Here is an 18,826-nt window from a genome sequence, read left to right as displayed (position 1 = left end):
ATGGAGGCAGGCTGGGAAAGACCTCATGGAACAACAGTCAGGAAGGCAGCAGTTGGATGTGGTAATAACCAACCTTGAAAGAACTCTCATTCTATTCTCTGTGTGGCTTTCCAAGGAACTGAGCTTCTAATAACCCTAGTGTCACTTTTGTTCACAAGTAGAACGTATTTGGTTTGAATTTCAGCTCTGTACCTACAGGCAGAATCCAGAGTAAGTTACAATTGGCCTTGGGCTCAGTGGGTGATTGGTTTCAGGACCCTGTGGATAGCCCAACTGCCAGATGTTCAATTTCTTCTCTTGAGAGTGTTACAAATATAAATTTGTAGAGGTTTTTCTACTGGGAATGTGGGGATTTGAAATCATTGTTTTGTTCCTTATATGTTACAGTGGGTTTAATTACTAATCAGTAATTATTATTTAAACAAAAAACATTTTAGAAGAACTGGGAATGACATGATTGAATTCAGTTAACTTTTTTTTTTTTTTTTTTAATGTATTTGGTACAGGGTCTCACTACGCAGCTTGGACTCATACTGATGTTCCTATTTTCAGCCTCCCCAGTGCTGGGATTACAGGCATGTGCTACCATGCCTGGACTCAGGTGGGGCTCAGTGTGCCCTGGAGGTGGGGCCAGCATGGCATGTGGGACCAGGGATGGAACTGTGGTCCCAGAGCTTGCTAAAGCATGCGCTTCGTCTGCTGAGCTATCTCACTGGCCAATTCAGTTGACTTTTGTTCAGTCTCATCATTTAGCTTTCCTCTGGGTAGACTATAGCCCTTTCTTAGAGTTGTAGCTCTTTCTCTTCACTCCAGGATTTGTCTTCAGGTCATTCCATTATCCACAGATTCAGTCTTCACCAGGAAGCCAGATCCCTTGAGGGAGGCCCTTCACTTTTTTTGTGTCCCAGTGTAGCAGAGAATCTTGTTATATCAACCATTTAATGGAATTTTGTTGGAGTGGGAGAATCTAAGTTTATCCTTCCCCTGTTTTTGTTTTTGTCTCACACTGGTGCAATTTACCCATTTTCACCTGCTTCTGGCACACTTCCTGTGTTTGTTCTCCCCACCCCCATACCTTAACTGAGCTCATCTAGAAAAAGCTCCCTCACTTCTCTGGAGTATTGCAGTGGCTGGCTGGCTGGCTTGCTCTCTCTCTCTCTCTCTCTCTCTCTCTCTCTCTCTCTTTCTCTCTCTTTTTTTCTTCCTTTCTTATTTTTCTTGCTTGTATTTAGTACAGGGTCTACAGGGTCTCACTACACAGATTGGATTTGTGGTGATCCTTCCTGTTTTTCAGCCTCCCAAGCTCTGGGATTACAGGTTTGTGCCACCATGCCCAGTCTCACTTGGTGTCTCAGTGTGCTCCAGGGGTGGGGCTGGCACAGAAGACTGGGGATCGAATCTCTGGCCCCTGCATCTGCCTAAGCTGGTGCTTTAATCTGCTGAGCTATCGTGACATTCTAACTTATCTGTCCATTTTTCCATCAGCCTTGGCTAAGACACTTTAGAAGATTAATTTGGCTTTGTCATGCTCCTAATGGAGGTCTTCAGTCACTTCTAGCCACTGCTAAGAGTAGAGACCCAGCAGCAGCAGGAGCCTGCCCTTCTTATAGTCGTTTGCCCTCTTACTCTTGCTCCCTTTTCTAGCCAAAATTTTACCAAGGCCTTATGCTACTGATCCAGATGTGTGGCTTTTCCCCCCCCACCCTCCTCTCTCATGTTAAACTTTTATGATCTATTCATCTGTCATTTGTATGATTATTTTTCATCCTTCTCTCCAGTAGAGTGCAGGTTCCCAGAAAACTGGGTTTACATGTGTTGTCATTGTGGCTCTCACCTTGGCATATAATAAATGCTCAAGAAACGCTTGTTTAATGAATCCATGTGCTGCTGATTTTTTGTTGTTGTTTCTTTTTGGCTGATTTACCACCATTGAGTCTGTGTTTTTTATCCTTGATAGCTAGACTGTTGCTTTATTTTCACAACTGGGTTCTCTGTCTCTCATCTGTTTCTGTCCCTCTTTAACTCTGTGTACCATCCCAAGATACATTTCTCTAAAAAAAATACCTGCATTGGTTTTGTTACTCTCCTTAGACATCTTTATTAGAATCTTTATCGTCAGTAGCTGAAACTCCAACTTTTAGTCTGACTTTGTGTATGAGCCCCCTGGAAACCTGGTCGCCAGCTACTTTTCATTATTTCTATTTTGCAATTTTTTTTTTCCTTTCACCAAATTTATTGGTGTATTAAGTTTTCATGAATTTGCAGAAAGTTCTCTATTTTCATGTTCCTTTCCCTTTATGGAATAAATAACAATGGAATAACAGCTACTTGTCTTGCAGTCGTAGTGGTTTCTACCTTAGGAGCTAGTCCCAAAGCTGTCCAGATTAGAACAGTTTTTTTTTTTTCCTTCTACTTCATATTTTTTTTTAAAATTTATTTATTTATTTATTTATTTTTAATTATTTATTTATTTTGTGTGTGTGTGTGTGTGTGTGTGTGTGGCCAGCTCAGCCCACCAGGGGGCAGGGCTGGCCGGCATGTGGTGCTGGGGGATTGAACCGTGGTCCCTGTGCTTAGTTTAGCTTGTTCTAAGTAGGTGCTTTAGACCACTGAGCCATCTCGCCAGCCCCCTCTACTTCATATTTTTAACAGATATTCAATAAGTGCTCCTTGAATAGAGTTATCTACACATTTGCTATTTTGACATTATTATGTGTAGTTACTTTATCATATTACTAAACATAATCTAAATTATTCTAATATCTATGAAACAGCAAAAATATTTTCTTTGTTATTCTTGCAATCTCTCAAAAGTAAGTTTGAATGTATGTTTAAATCCTTTAAACATATGCTAGTTCAAAAGCTGTTTTTGACAATAAGTTTTTATGGCAGATAATATAAAATGTTCTTCTTCTGTCAACATCCTATCTCAGTTACTTTTTTCTTGTTGCTGGGACAAAATACCTGACACTTAAAATTAAGAAAGGAATAGGGCCAGGGAGATGGCTCAGTAGAATAAATGCTTGCCTGGCAAGTGCAAGGGCCTGAGTTCAATCTCGGGTTCTGCAAAAAAATTAAGGAAGGAAAGGTTTATTTATCTCACAGTTAGTGGAGGTTTCAGTCCATACTCAGCTGGCTCCCAGGGCAGAGTGGCACATGGCAGAGGGCAGCAGTTCATGGCCACGGAATATAGCAAACTAACAAGAGCAAATGGGAGGAGTAGCGACAGAAATGGCTGCAGAGAGCAAGTCTCTCTCCTCCTTATATTGCCTTCAGGCTGTCTGCCCCAGGTTGAGCGTAGCTCTCACACCCGTACTCCAGCAGTACTTACACCCATAGTCCCAGCCTTGGATCTTGATATAATCACAACTCTATAACCGCACTCCATGATTGTGTGAGGCTTTGGGCCGGGGCACCAAGACGCAAACCATAACACATACTATTCTTGTTCTCTCAATATTTTGGAGATTTAAGATAATATATAAATAAATGAGGGAAATAAATGCCAGGAAATTATATTTAGAAGCGGTGCACAATCTTGACTGACCCTTTGGAAGAGGTGTGTCAGGAAGTGCCCACAAGAGGGCGTGCTCATCTAGAAAAACCTGACCAAGTGCCTTTCCTGTTCCATGGGTAAGAATGCCTGTTTTACAAATATACCATGTCCATGTAGACCATGTCCTTTTTTTTTTTTTTTTTAAAGACTAGGTCCTTACCACAACAAGAATTTTTGCCTTTTTTCTAGCACAACTTTGTTTTAGATGTGTGATTTTCCTAGAGGGAATTATTGTAGAATGTAAATGTGAGTTGCTTCACAGGCTCAGATAATTTTTTGATTGTCTCATTATAAACAAAAATCACAAGTTTGTGATTGTGTGTGTGTGTGTCTCTGTGTGTGTGTGTGTCCGTGTTGAGAACATTTTTATTTTTACACAGATTGACGTCTTTTCTGTGAAGAAGTGTTAGAGTTTGCAGGACACTGTTTTTGGAATATTAATCTAAGGGATAAGCAGCGCAACATTTTCATTGCTCCATTAATTTGTATAGTCAGGCTAGAAGGAATTCACTGGTAGGTCATTTTGTTAAATACTTAGGCTTCAACTGCTGTTTCCATTACTGGTTATGGCCTTATGCACCTGTAGTTTTTCTTATGAGTACCTTGTTTTCCTTTGACTTGAACATTGTCACCAGTGAAAATTATTAAATGGTCTCCATGTGACTTTTAGAATTAGTTTTAGCAAGTAAAGTGAGTATGTGGCACTTAAGTCCTGCCTATATTCTAAAATAGACAATCACCAGTGAGAAATACAGGAATTAACTGGGTGGAGAAATCATTACAAGCTCTGCTGAGTTTCTCTTGGCAGACTGGAAGGAAAGAGGAATTTAAGTGGAGAGAAGGCGAAAGTCAAAGGTCCAGAGGCCTGCACATGAATGAACTTGATTGTACTATAGGACTTTTGCAGGAAGGAAGGGGACAGGTAGAAGAGAGTAGGGCTGACTGGCAGATATAGCACCAATTTAAGGCATTTGAAAAAACAAAATGTGAAACATTGAAAGTGTACTTTGCTGGTCAAACCAAACTTCTGTTTTGACAACTTCCATTCAGCAGTGGAATTTCAGGTGGTAAAGCTAAGCTGTTCACAGAATATAGCAACATAAAGAGGACCACAGAGAATCACAGAGGAATGAAGTCTGTAGCATACCTTCCCCGGTGAAGGCCTTGTTACTTTCATTTGTATTCACTACACTTAGTACCAAATGAGAAGAATTTGAAATATGTATGAATGGAGCCTATCCTGATGGCTGTTTTCATTAAACATAGGCTTTTGAATATTGGAAGTCTCAAGAACATCACTGAGATTATTTGAATGACATCAGATTTTCTAGGCTATACCATTATCATATATTAGGCAGTGTTTTATGTACTCAAATAAGTTTAGCTCTTTAGCTCCCACTTTTTCAACTCTTAGATTTATCTCTACTTTCTGGCTTTTTTTTTTTTTTTTTTTTTTTTTTTTTTCCAGAACCAGGGATTGAACTCAGGCCCTTGCGCTTGCCGGGGAAGCGCTTATTCCACTGAGCCATCTCCCTGGCCCGATTTATCTCTACTTTCTAAAAAGATTTTAACCTATTGATGAACAAAAAGAGAAAGGGTATATGGACATTTTTCTTTTTCCTTTTTAGTATATTGTTAAATATTTATGATTTTGAATAATTATTTCTTATTTTGTGGGTTTACTAGTATCTAAATAGTAAAATGGCTACTTTGTACTTAAAAAATCTCATGTCAAATAAAATAACTTAAAGCTGCACAAAGTCAGTATCAAATATTGTTCTTCAATCTGGAGAAGGTCCAATTTAAAGCCAGGTCAAATGACCCATCCTAATTGTCATAGTGTTTCATTGGAAGAAATAAAATCCAGATTGTCTGTGTTACCTTCTAGTCCTTTATCTGTTATTCCCCACTGCTTTAAGACTCAGTTCAAAGGCCAGTGGAGTTCTGGCATTTAAAAGAAAAAGTGTAATTTTATCCAGAGAAGGTAAATGTATGCCCTAAAATGAAAGAAAGACCAGAGGTCCAGACTATGGCCAGGTGTTCCTGGAAAGAGCTAAATTGGATAACTAAATTGAAAAGGGTTGCCTGCTCTTATAAAGAGAGTTTGTTGCTGTCTATTTAATTAGCAAGGTCTTAGCTTGTTTATTTATGTTTCTGATCTTCCTTGGCAATTAATTCATATTCTGTATGAATATCAACGTATCAATATGTTTATAGCTTGGCTGTGCCACCTCTGTCATTGAAGTAACTGTGATGCACAATCTTACATGAAGTAAAACCACCAACTAACCTTGGATCCTACTTCTCTTTTAAATCTATTTCCCAGATGCTGATGACTGATTATAGGGAAGCATGACCAGCTCTCCAGTGCAAAAAACAAAGTTAAAGCTGCAGCATAGTATTCATTAGAACTTGTAGAAAAGTAAGAAAATTTGTAGTTAACGAAATCTGAATTAGTCAAAAAGGAGAAGAGTGTGATTGGTGCTGGATAACCTAAGGGGATGGGAGGGAGTAAAGAAGTATGGTATAAGATGCTGAATGAAGGAGTATTAGGCCAGTATCGACACCTACAGTTTCCTTATAGATAAAATGAGAAGTGTAATATTTGGTAGAGCTTTAGAAGTTTGTTTTGAGCAGTAGACCGAAGGGCCTGCAAGATTTCCTGATACAGTACTCACCCTTATATTGTGAGAAATGAATCTGGACTTAAATTTGGTGATTATGGAGACCAGCCAATGATTTCCCAGCAGTTATTAAAGGATGTGTTTTGTGGACATTGAAGGAAGATCTAAATATTAAATAATAATATGTCTTTTAGTAGGCTGAATTTAGCTCATTATATAAACTCAGAAATTTTTAAATTTTGTTTTGTTTTGAGACGGAGTCCCACTGTATAGTTCAGGTTGGCCCTGAATTTACTGTGCAGCCTAGGCTGGCCTTAAACTTGCTGTGATCTTCCCAGTTCAGCCTTCTAAGTGCTAGGATTATGGGCCAGTGTCACCATGCCTGGAAGGAAGCTATTTTAGAGAGTATGAAGTTTGACTTACTGATGAGATTTAAAAATACCAATTTCATGATATCTTGTTATTTGTTGCTTATGGATATACCTGTAAGGTAAACCACAAAAGATTCTGCAACATGCTAATGTATAGTCTCAGCAGGAAGAACAGCTTGTTGTAGGTGCAAAGGCTTTTTGTTGGTTTGGGAGGCAGCTCAGGGAACTTTTTGTGGAGTTCTTTGAGGCTACAGATCTTAATGATGGTTAGTAGTTCAGTGTGTGTAAGTTGGGGGATGCGGGTAGGTGTAGAAAGGGAAATTGTATTGGGTAGAGCACAGGTGAGGTGGAGATGCCAGTGTGTGCAGAATGCCAGGTTAGCATTGGATGATCTGGGAGGGACAAGCCAGTGATAGGCGGAGACAATTATCACCTAGCAGACTGAGTTCATTCACAGAAATCGGTCAAAGTCAACTTTTCCTTTTTGTGATGTCTTTATTCTTCCTTCTTTGATTTTTTTTAATCATTTTCCATTTCTCTGTAGAGAATATTTCTTATTTTTTTTAGCTTCTTTAGTTGGATAATTAGTTTATTAGTTGCTCTTTTTCAGTATCAACATTTGAAGTATAATTTTCCTGAAAGCACTGCTTTTATTCTATTCTTTGCGTTTTCAGCTACTGTTACCATTTATTAAATTGTTCTGTTTTCATTTGGATTTACTTAGTTTATAATTTAGACAGGTTTGTTTTTTAATTTCTAAGTTTTATTAACTTGCATTGATGTCTATGTTTTTTTTTTTTTTACAGTTTTATTGATAAACAGATAGCAATGAGACAGTTTCAAATCAAATCGGAAGTACAGTTTCAACAAATAATACACTGCATATATTCTTCTTAGTGGTTAATTGCTGTACAAGATGCGGACTTGTGATCCTATTTACAAACACCATTAGAATAAATCATCCTATTCATTAAGAGAATGCAACTATATATCTATCCCAACCACTTTGAATACACAGATACAAAATGAACATTCATCGGTGTACCCCATTTTTCCTAAGTTCCGTTATTGAATATTATAGCTGTGTAAACTCAGCAAAATATTCTAAAAGAGTCCAGTAGCCCATAATAGCATTGGGTCTTCTGTTTAACTGGCAATATCAGAAATTATTGACATGAGTCCCCCACAGCTCAACTTAACAGCGTGGCTTTATTTCTTATATTTCGTCTTCATACTTTTCTACTGGATGGTTAAGACCAAGGTAAAGCAGGACCTATGCAACAAGATTTGTAGCTTTTTGGTCTGAGAAGGTCAATGAAATTCCCTCAGGATTTGTCCTGAGATCCTGTACCTCAGATTGTAGAACCTTTATCAGTGCAGCCATGTGGATGAGTCACGGCCATTGCTTGGCCAATGTGCTCTCTGTGAAAGCCTGAGAGAGTGTCTTCTCCTCATGTGACTCTCCTTAGGCCCACTCTATGTCATCGATCACTTTCCTCTTTGGCCCCATAATCTTCTTGATCAGAAAATTTGGGACACTACCGAGGTACATGGATGTCTATGTTAATTGTAGTCAGAAAGTATACTGTACATTGTTCTTGAAATTTAGATTTATAGATTAATATATGATCAATTAGAAATACTCACATGTGCTTTTGAACCAAATTTCCCCTCTAATTCTAATTTCTATGAATGCTTAAGAAATCTAGCTTTTTAAGGTACTATTTGTATCAGCTTCTTACTGAAATTTTAGCTTGCTTTTCTCATTCATAATTGAGAGAAATATGCTGAACTTATGGAATATTGTTTATTGATTGCTTTGCTCTTATTTTTATGTAAATTTGGGCAACTTTTTAATATTTTTTTCTTGTTGTTTTGAGACAGGGTCTCCCTCTACAGTTCAGGCTGGTCTTGAGCTCACTTTGTAGCCCAGGCTGATCTTGAACTCTCACTGATCCTCCTGTCTCAGCCTCCTGAGGTCTGGGATTACTGGTGTGCATCACCATTCCTGGTTAAGACAGCTTTTAAAGTACATATAATATTAGAATTATTCTATCTCCTTTGTGAATCTAAACTTTCAGCATTTAATACATAAGGGGATGTCTTTCTCTGTAATACGTGTTGTCATTAAAGCTTACTATTTGATGTATCTTTGTTGTTTGGATTGGTATCTATCATGCCTGTTTCTTCCTCATCTTTTTATTTTCAAATTTTCAATATTCTTATGCTTAGATGTTTCTTTTACAAAAATAGTTGAGGCTGAGGATGTGACTCAGTGTAGAACATTGGCCTGGTATGCAAGAGGACTTGAGTTCAATCCCTTACTGTCACTCATACACACACATACCACCACCACCAATAGCAGCAGCAATAGCAAAAACAGCCATATATTAAAACCTAGTCTGGCACTCTCATAAGACTTGTGAGATGTACATAGATTTGTGTAATCCGTTCCCTTTCTAGATTTACTTTTAATTTTTAAATGTTTATTAAAAAAATATATATATATATATATATATATATATTTTTTTTTTTTTTTTTTTAGATAGGGTCTCACTATGTAGCCTAGGCTGGCCTCAAACTCACAGCAAACTTCCTGTCTCTTTCTCCAGAGTCCTGGAATTACAGGCATGAGATGCCTCACCCATTGACTTTGCTGTTTTTAAGCATAACATTGGTTTTGATTTATATGAAATTGGCCACTTTACTTGCTTGTTTTTCTTGCAGGGCTGATTGTCCTTCTTGTATTACTTTCCTATTTTTTGAAGTGTGTCATCCATTCATTTATGCATTCAACAGGTATTCATCCTTTCAACAAGTATTTATTCAGTACCTAAGAGGTATTAAGTGCTTTTTTGGGGTGCTTGACAAATGTTAGTGAATAAAATATATAAGGATTCCTGTCCTTGTGAAGCTTACAATCTGTGGGTAAGACAGGCAGTTTAAATAATGTGAGAAAACACTGTACAATTTAAACAAGACAAACATTAATATTTAGATGGTGATGAGATTTTATAGAATGAAGTAGAGTAGCAAAAGGAGAGAAAGTGTATTCCTGAGAGGGCAGAAGGAAGTGCGAAGAAGGTGAGGACAGGTAGCAGTGTTAAGTAGAATGGCTTTCAGGACTTCTTCAGTAATGCTTTCTTGGTAAAACTATTATACTGACATATTTATAAATGTATTTATTTTTGTTTCTAAAGGGGTAATTTTGTTGGTTACTCTTTTCTAGATTTGTACTTACCTTTTTGGAAAGATACCATACCAATGGCTATCTTTTAGCAAATTGAACTTTTGGGAATTTGCCTGTCATTTTGGTAAAGGTGATCTTTTTTTATTTGCTTTCTTTCTTTTCTTTCTATTTTCCTGGAAATGTAGATTCTTGTTTTCCTTCATGTCTGGAAAATCTGAGCCATTTTCCTATTTAAACATTTTCTTTCCTTTATTAGACGCCCCCACACAGTTAGATTAGACTTTCTATCTCTTTCCATCTCATATTTCCCTTTCTGCTTACAATTATAGTAAAATGTGTATAAAGCATGTCTTATATCCAGAAAAAAGTTAGAAAATTTATTTGTAATGTTTGAAATTCTTACTTGTGTTCATTAAGTTAATACATTGCCTATTAATTTTTTGTTTGGTTTTGAAAGGAAATTTTTTATGTAGTGAACTGTACACATCGTAAGTGTGCAATTCAGCAAATTTTTACCTGTATATAATTATGTAACCCGTACCCTTATCAGATGTAGACTATTTCCATTATTCTGGAAAGTTTCCTCATGTCCCTACAAGTTGGATTCCTCTCTGCCAACAGAGAGCTCTTTCCTAGTTCTTTTTCACCATAGTTTTACTTGTTCCACAGCTTCATACAAATGAAAACATGTACCAAATACTATTTGGTATTCAACTTCTTTTACACAGCATGTGTCTGAGGCATTATCCTTGTCTTTGTACATATTATCTATTCCTTTTCACTGGCTGAGCAGTCTTCCACTTTTGCTGATGCTGTAATTTGTTTACCGGAGTACTCTCTTGATGCTTGTGTTGTTTCCAGGATTTGGCTGTTGTGAGTAAATAAAGGTGCTCTAAACTTCCTTGGGTTATTTTTATTTTTAATGTATTTTGATTTCTCTTAGGTAAATAGTTATGAGTTTAGTTGCTGGGTCATAGAAAGCTTTATAGTTAATGTAAAATTTAAAATTAGAAAGCTGTAATTAACATTTAATCTAGACAAACAAGAAGTCAAATATGTTTAAATTGATTTGTAAAGTCCTTAAGATTCATTCTATGAGTTTAACAGGATGAATACAGTTTAGTTAATTTCATCCTAAGGAGTTTGTCAGAATAATTATCATGCTTAAAATCCTTAATTTCTTTTTTAACTCTAGTAGTGTAGGCTTACTGTCTTTAAACCAGTGCTTTGTTATATATAAATGTAAGTTTAAGAATATGTATTAGTTAAACAGCAAATAAATGAAAATAAAAATGATTTAAAGCTACAGGAAACTACTTTTGTGGTTTTTTTACTGTTCATTTGGGTAATAATTTATTATTATGAGTGTGTTCATCTGGTCCCCACTATTGCTCAAAGATGCTTAGTGGACACTGAGGCTGTCACTCTGTTGGTTTTTTTTTTTTTTTTTTTTTTTTTTTTTTTTTTATTTTTAGGGAAGTTGTCTACAGGGTGTTCAGGGTCTCACTACTAGATTGGACTGTAGTGATTCTCCTGTTTACAGCCTCCCATGAGCTGGGTTTACAGGTGCATGCCAGCATGCCCAGTCTCAATTGCTGTCTCAGTGTGCCCCGGAGGCGGGGCCAGCACAGTAGGCCCTGGGATTGAACCCCCAGCCCCCGTGCCTGCTTGCAGGTGCTTTAGTCCACTGAGCTATGTGGCTGGCCCTTCACACTGTGGGGTTTTTGAAGAGAAAAATAAATTAAAACTATTAGTTTTTTCACCTGTAATGTTGCAAACCCTAGAACACTGGATAGAAGTTCTGTCAGTTAGAAAACATTGTCCTTTGCTGTTCTTGGGGATTTGGAACTTTTTGGTGATACTTTGCGGTTTTTAGGTGATCCTCTAGAGTTTTGTTATAGCTTGAACCTGTGGTTAAAACTATAGTCCAGTGGGGTGTATTGGCTCACACTTCTAATCCCAGAGTAAAGGAGGCTGAGGTAAGAGGAGTGCCATGAGTTCATGGCCAGCCTGAACTACATAGTGAGACTCTGTCAGTAAATAAGTAGATAGACAGACAGACGTGAAAGAAATGAGCAGAAAAATTATAATTCAGAAATAACATGAAATTTCTTTGATAGTATGGATCATCTACTTGATGTTTATTTTGAGCTGAAAGTTTCTAACCTTTGTTGAATAATTTGAGAAATAAAGGTTTTTTTGTAGTAAAATTTTTTTTATTGTGTGACACCAATTTCTATAGTTCCATAGACATTCAATGCAAGTCTATTAAAGAAAACAAAATACTACTGAATAGACATCTTTACTATAGGTTCCAAGAATTGCTGTTTATATTTTGGTCAGCAGCACGTGATTTTCTGGAAGAAAGGGAAAGGTTATTATATATTCCTGTGTCCAAATTTCCAGTCCACATACATGAAAACAGGCAATTCTAGCTAAATTAGACAAGGCTTAAACATATGTGACCAGCTCTACCACAGTAGTCCTGTGGTCAGAGCTAACAATGGGAGATAAACACAGAGCCAGGTCTCCATGCCTGGCAGCTAGAATCGTCTGGCGGGTATCAGATACTCGGAGGTTAAAGCTTTATGTAGCATTGTTGTGCTGTCACAATGGGCACAACTAATCTGCTTTTCTCGGCTGGAAGCTTATGCTAGTTATAATACTGCTCTTAAAACTGACAAAGTCATATTAGGTGGGTTTGTTTTATTTAAGCAAAGTATTCAGGGTAGAACTCAGTGGTAGAATGCTTGTCTAGCTTGTGGCACCTGGTTTGATCATCAGCAAGACATGTGCACACACAGGCGCGCACGCGCGCACACACACACACACCCCCCTTAATTACCATATAGAAAAACTCAAGAGGTACCAATTTCAAGGTGCATTCTTATATTTAAGAGTCATTCTTGTATTTTAACTATTGATATTTGAGTACTTATTCTGAGAAATGACCATATTAATAAGACAAATGAGTGATAAATAGTCTTTAGGCATATTTCAAAGTTAAAGAGCAAGTTAATGCCTGGCAAGCACACCTGAGTTCAATCCCTAGTTTCACAAAAAAACAAAACAAAACAAAACAACCCGCCAGGTTAAAGCTTTGAAGCAAGTTAGAGGTATGATGTTTTGGTGGGAAGTATATTAAATTTGTTTCCCGAAGTTTATTTTAAAGTAGTTTATGTGTGTTACTTCATTTAACTTTAATAATACCTTTGTAATAGCCATTTCCAGGTTGGAGCAGAGGAAAATAAATGTGCTTACTAATTTTCTAATGACTTCAACAAAGTTTTATTTCAGTGGTTCTATAATTTTTGCATTCTTTTAGATATATGTGTTAATTATGAAGAGAACTATAATTTTTACAGTTGCTTTTCAGCCACCATTTTATGAAAAAAGCAGAAAGAGTAGCATGTTTCAGTTAACAACAATAGATGCATGTATATCTGTGTGTTGCATGCATTTTTTAAGTATTTATGAAGTGTAAGACTGGAATATTAGCTCTGTATAGTAAAAGTCATTGTATGTTTTTTAACCTGAGATTTCATTCCCATACAAATGAGCTCTGTGAAATTATTATGGCAAAAATACCAGTGTTTGTCTTTCACTCAATTTATCTGCACTTCATAAAAATGTTTAAATAGTACTTCATCATCCTTAACTTTGCTTTGCAATGTATGAAGTCTATGAAATAATTCTTAAATATTTATGAAGTAATTCTGAGTTTTGCAGGTGTTACAGACCCTTAGGAATATGTAGCTTAATTTAGAAAAGAATCCTATTTTTTTTTTTTGCGTGATTTTTCATTTTATAAAACTAGGTTACTATAAATCCATACATGTAAAGTCTTATTTTGCTGACATCAGTTTTTGCATCCTTTCAGAAGAATTAGGTATGAAAGTTCACAACACACTGAAATTCCTGTAAAATTACTTTATAGATAATATATGTGTTGTGTACATGTTATGTATTCCATCTGTAAAATTCTATTTTGTAGAGTCCTGGGTAGGATCAGCAGTTTCAGTTTATAAAAAGATTATGAAAAATACACTTGAAAGAGCATGGTTTAGTGGCTGAGAGTGTAACTTAGTGGTAGAGCACTTGCTTGGCATTCATGAGACCCTAGAATTGATGCCCTGCACTGTGTAGGGGAAAGGTTGTGAGCATTCTCAGCACACAGACAGACACACACACACACAAACACACATATAAACACACACAGTTGGAGTTACTGTGTGAAGTAATACGTGTGTCAGTTAGCTTGACTTCACCATTCTAGAATCTATACTTAACATTTTTATACTGTAAGTATGTATGTAATATTTATTGTCAATTAAAAATAATAAAATGACCTTCCTTCAAAGGTTAGAGGATGAAACAGGAAAGATACCATGATTATTCACCAGAAGCAATTGTCTTTATCAAGGAGGACAGATGAAAGCAGTCACTTTATATTGTACCTTAGCTAGGGAATAAAAGTATTTAAGACTTTCTAAAATCGAGACAGAACTGATACTTATTTATACCTCTACACAAGAAGGTGGCCAGAAAGGCAAGAGAAGTAGAAGGGAGGGTGGACATGGTAAAAACACTATATATTCATTTATGGAAATGTCACAGTCAATCCTATTAATTTATACAATTAATATTCATCAGTAATGATAATAAAATATATTATGAAAATAAAATGTATGTGAAGGTAATGAGACCAGAATAAAACAACTTAGGAAAAAGGCCCTGTAATTTTCCAAAAATAATCTTTAAAAAACTTACTGTTTCTTGACTTTTATATTTTTATTGTTGAGGAAAACTAAATCTGTTCATTTGTATGAGAATTGTGTATTTCCAAAACAAAACTACAGTGTAAGGTCACTATTTTGAATACTTTGTATTATGTCTGTGGCAATTGATGGTGCTGTCAGTTCATAGTTAAACAAGGCAGAACTAAATCTTTTCTGTCCTTCAGCAGATTTGATACATATAATAACATTTGCCTTGGAATGAGTGGAGCAGGCCTTTGGTTGATAAAGGGGAGGGTGCTGTCAGCCCTGGTATCAAAGCAGGATGTGTGGCCCAGCATTGACATTATTTGCAAGGTTGTTAGATGTGCAGTCTTTGCCAGGACCCAGATTACTCCATTAGAATCTGCACTTAAACAGCTATTTCAGGTGCATACACATTACAGTTTGAGAACATGAGATTTGGCAGCTAACTAAGAAATAAACTTGAAGTTGCAAGGATATAAATATTTTGAATTTGTTTATTAGAATAGAACACATCTTCACCTTAAAAATATACAAACAAATGGATTATCCATTTGTTTCTAGAATAAAGGATTTCCCCACCAGTGCATTTCTGTATTTTGTTCATGTTTTGCTTTACTTTGCTTTGCTCTGCTCTGCTTTGCTTTGCTTTGCTTTGCTTTGCTTTGCTTTGCTTTGCTTTGCTTTGCTTTGCTTTGCCTGCCTGCCTGCCTGCCTGCCTGCCTGCCTGCCTGCCTGCCTGCCTGCCTGCCTTCCTTCCTTCCTTCCTTCCTTCCTTCCTTCCTTCCTTCCTTCCTTCCTTCCTTCCTGACAGGGTCTTGCTATGCAGTTCAGGCTGGCCTTGAACTTATTATGTAGCTCAGGCTGGCCTTGAATTCAAGATGGTCTCCCTGCCTCGGCCACCTGAGTGCTGGGATTATAGGCACCACCACATCTGGTTATAATATATTTTTGAATCTTAGCTACTAAAGAAGACAAACTTTTCTTTGCTTGACCTGAATGAGCAAAACTGGTTATTGGTAAGTGTTCTTTAGCTCAGTGGGTTAAAGAGCCTGCTTAGATGGACAAAGGGACCAGGGGTTTGAGTCCTGGTGTGCCATGCCCCACCCCTGGGGTGGGCTGAGACAGAGATTGGGACTGGGCGTGGTGGCGCACACTTGTAATTCCAGCACTTGGGAGGCTGAAAACAGGATCACTGTCTGATCTGTGTAGTGAGACCCTCTAGACCCTATACTAAATACATTAAAAAGAAAAAATTCCATAAAAATATATATTTAAAAAATGTGGTAGCCTCTGGCACTGCATGAAATTCACTCTTGAAATATGGTGAGAGCCTGGCTCTAGTATCAGAGTGTCATGGCTGATGTAAGCACTAGGCTTGCCACATATCTCCATGATGCAGACATCCTGCTTCCTAACTAAAGCCTAAGAGTGTCCTGAATGTGTAATGCATATAAAGTCATAGAAAATGGATCAGACCTTTCCTCAGTATGTTTGTGGTCAGGCTTGGAATTGTCCTTGAAAGTTAGGTTCTTGCCATGAGTAGAACTGTGATGATGTGGATCCCTCCAGATTCATTGGCTAGATTTCTGCCAGGGGTCGTTGCTAGAGGGGAATATAGCACTCATTTCAGCCGGTTAAACTTCTCATGTCAAAGTGAGTACTATCACAGTGTTTCAGTATGTTTAAGATGTGTTAGGATTTAAGCAAGAAATGTAAATGTTAACTTGCAAGTACCTTCCTCTATCAGACTGAAGGTAAAACTTATTGTGGCATACTTTACCTCTGATTTGTAATTTGTTTTGAGAAAAACTTTTGTTAACATTCTGTTTCCAGTACTTAAAAATTCCCTTCAGTATCACTCAGCTTCTGAAATTGCTTTAGGATCTTATTGACATTTCTGGCAGTTGCCTTAATGTGTCACTTTACTTCTTAGGGATTCTCTCAGTATAAATGAAGTTTTGCTTAGGAGTATGTGCAGTGAAGTACCGAGGAAGGGAAGCTACTCTTACTCAACCTGTAATTGTACCTGGCTCTGTCCTGCTCGGTGGGGATGGGGGTCGCGATATAGGGCAGGGTTTTGGAGAGTTGTTTGAAAACTACTGTGCTAGCCTGAGAACAGTACCAAGACTATATTAACCTGAAGACCTACACTAGCCTTCCTGTTTAATATGAGAAAGCACCCCTCTCCTTCTGACTTTTCTTCTTGACTCCCTTATTTCTGATTTTTAGCCAGTAATTTCTCTGGCATTCATGCCCCAGGGTGGTAGAAGAGAAGACAGCTGCTCATAGTCACTGTATGTGAAATGTCTTCAATATATGTGGCTTGAGACAAGAACACAAAGATCCCTCCCAGCCACATGCAGTTTTCTGTCATACAGTTGGCAAGCATCTTAATGATACAACAGAGAGGGAGCATGTCATGAAATTTCTCACAGGGAATTGTAAGAGAGAATGATAGTGTGGTATACTACAAGAGTGAAAATGTCCTCTGTACTAATTTTCCTGAATATATTACTTTTTGAAGTTTGTGTATATTACACTTTAAAAGCACCAGTGACAGTATTTATTGATTCATTCATGCCATAGATAGAGCTCATCTTCTGCCAATTTTTAATTACAGACTTAATTCTTAAGATTAAGGAGGTACTGCTGCGTTCTATAATTTATAGTCACTTGTTATTTTGTCTCTATTAAGAGTGCATATTAATCTTGTTAGAGAAAACCAGGAATATTATTAGGGAAAGGCAGTGAGGTACCTTGTGTTCAGGATTTTTCAGGAGAAAGTACATTTTGACTTTATGGGATTTAAATGACAACTTGATAGTAGATAATTTTAGGAGAATATTCATTGTTTCTCTTGAGGATTAGTTCAGATGTTCCCACATAATGATTGTACCCTCATGACTGCAAAGTGCCATGCAGGTGTATCACCCTGTTCACCTCTAGGCCTATGAGTATTCATACCATTTTTGTTCTTCAGGAAAATGACTCAGGCACTTTGGATACGGTGGGTGCTGTGGTTGTAGACCACGAAGGGAATGTTGCTGCTGCTGTCTCCAGTGGAGGCCTAGCCCTGAAGCATCCAGGGAGAGTTGGGCAGGTAAGTAATTATGGGGTTTTAAAATTCAGTTTTCAAAATACAGCAGTTTTCCAGTTCACATTTTTTGTTTGCTTTTGGTTCATACTGAGGATTGAATCCAAGACATTTACACTGAGCTACATCCCCAGCCCTTTATTGTTACTATTATTTTAATTTTGAAATTGGGTCTTGCTAATTTACTAAGTGGGCCAGTTTAGGCTAGAACTTGCAGTCTTTGTGCTGAGCCTCCCAGAATGCTGGGATTGTGTGTACCACCATACCCAGCTATGGCTCACAATTTAAAAGCCCCATCCCTTCCCCTCATTTTTAAAAGAAAATGATTCTTATTTTTTTTTTGTCATTTGTCTACTATAAATAAAAATTCAAATACCTTTTTAAGGTTTTAAAGATCTTTACTTCACATTAATAAGGTTCTTTCTGATATTTTCATTTGATAATCCTTGTTTTTTACTTCCAATAAGGCTGGGCATTTAGATTTTTTTTATAGATGTGTATTGGCTTCCTTTTTTTTTTTTAAATAAATTCCACTCTCTTTAGGACTGACCATACCTGGCTCTCTTGCTGCTTGCTGTTTAGATGGGAAAGTGATTTTAATCTAGAGTTACATTTTTTATTTTTTCAACTCAAGGAGCAGGAAGGAAAAGGAGAAAGAGAAGAATGCCACACTTTATCCTTCTTCTGATAAAGCTTTTCAGGAATTTTCAGAATAAGTAGGATTTCAGGTCACTAAACCACAGTAGCACTCGGGAATTCTAGAATGGAGGAGGGTCTAATTTATGTGACATCGATTAGTCCCTGTTCCCTTGCACATCCTCTTCATCCCACCCTCTCCACCTCCATGTTTAGTTTTACACTTCAGATGAAGTTAGCACTGCATCTGATGTGCTGAGTGTTCTGATGGAAGCCAACTTGGCACATTACTTCTGGGCCTAATAATTTATTAAGTGAAAAAATAAATTAGACACTCTCATGAAGTAGTTTCAAGGAGACATGTTTAAAGTTGGTGTTTGGATCTGGCCTGACATGTGGAATATGGCTTGTTCTGTTGTGTTCCTCACATTTGAGGAAGAGGCAGTGTTCCACTTGCTTTGGTCATGGTAGTGTGCAAATGCTGGGAGCTGAGCCTCCAATTCATGGAAGTTGCATTTACACAGCCATTACATTGTTTCCTGATCTTTAAGTGGACAAACCTTAGATTAATGGGAAGAGGAAGGGAAGAGTA

General features: G+C 37.2%; 1 protein-coding gene across 2 annotated transcripts in view; it reads left to right on the top strand.

The window, feature by feature from the left end:
• The window catches only part of Tasp1 (taspase 1), a 251,661-nt gene that overhangs the window by 89,230 nt on the left and 143,605 nt on the right, over positions 1-18,826 (top strand). For both annotated transcript variants that reach the window (XM_004634308.2, XM_023718640.1), the window contains exon 9: positions 17,485-17,604. In XM_004634308.2, the coding sequence (XP_004634365.1) occupies positions 17,485-17,604 (120 nt within the window). The remainder of the gene's footprint in view (positions 1-17,484; positions 17,605-18,826) is intronic.

Source organism: Octodon degus, unplaced genomic scaffold (assembly GCF_000260255.1).
Source record: "Octodon degus isolate 3935 unplaced genomic scaffold, OctDeg1.0 scaffold00060, whole genome shotgun sequence".
NCBI lineage: Eukaryota > Metazoa > Chordata > Mammalia > Rodentia > Octodontidae > Octodon > Octodon degus.
This window is presented reverse-complemented; position numbering and strand designations above follow the sequence as displayed.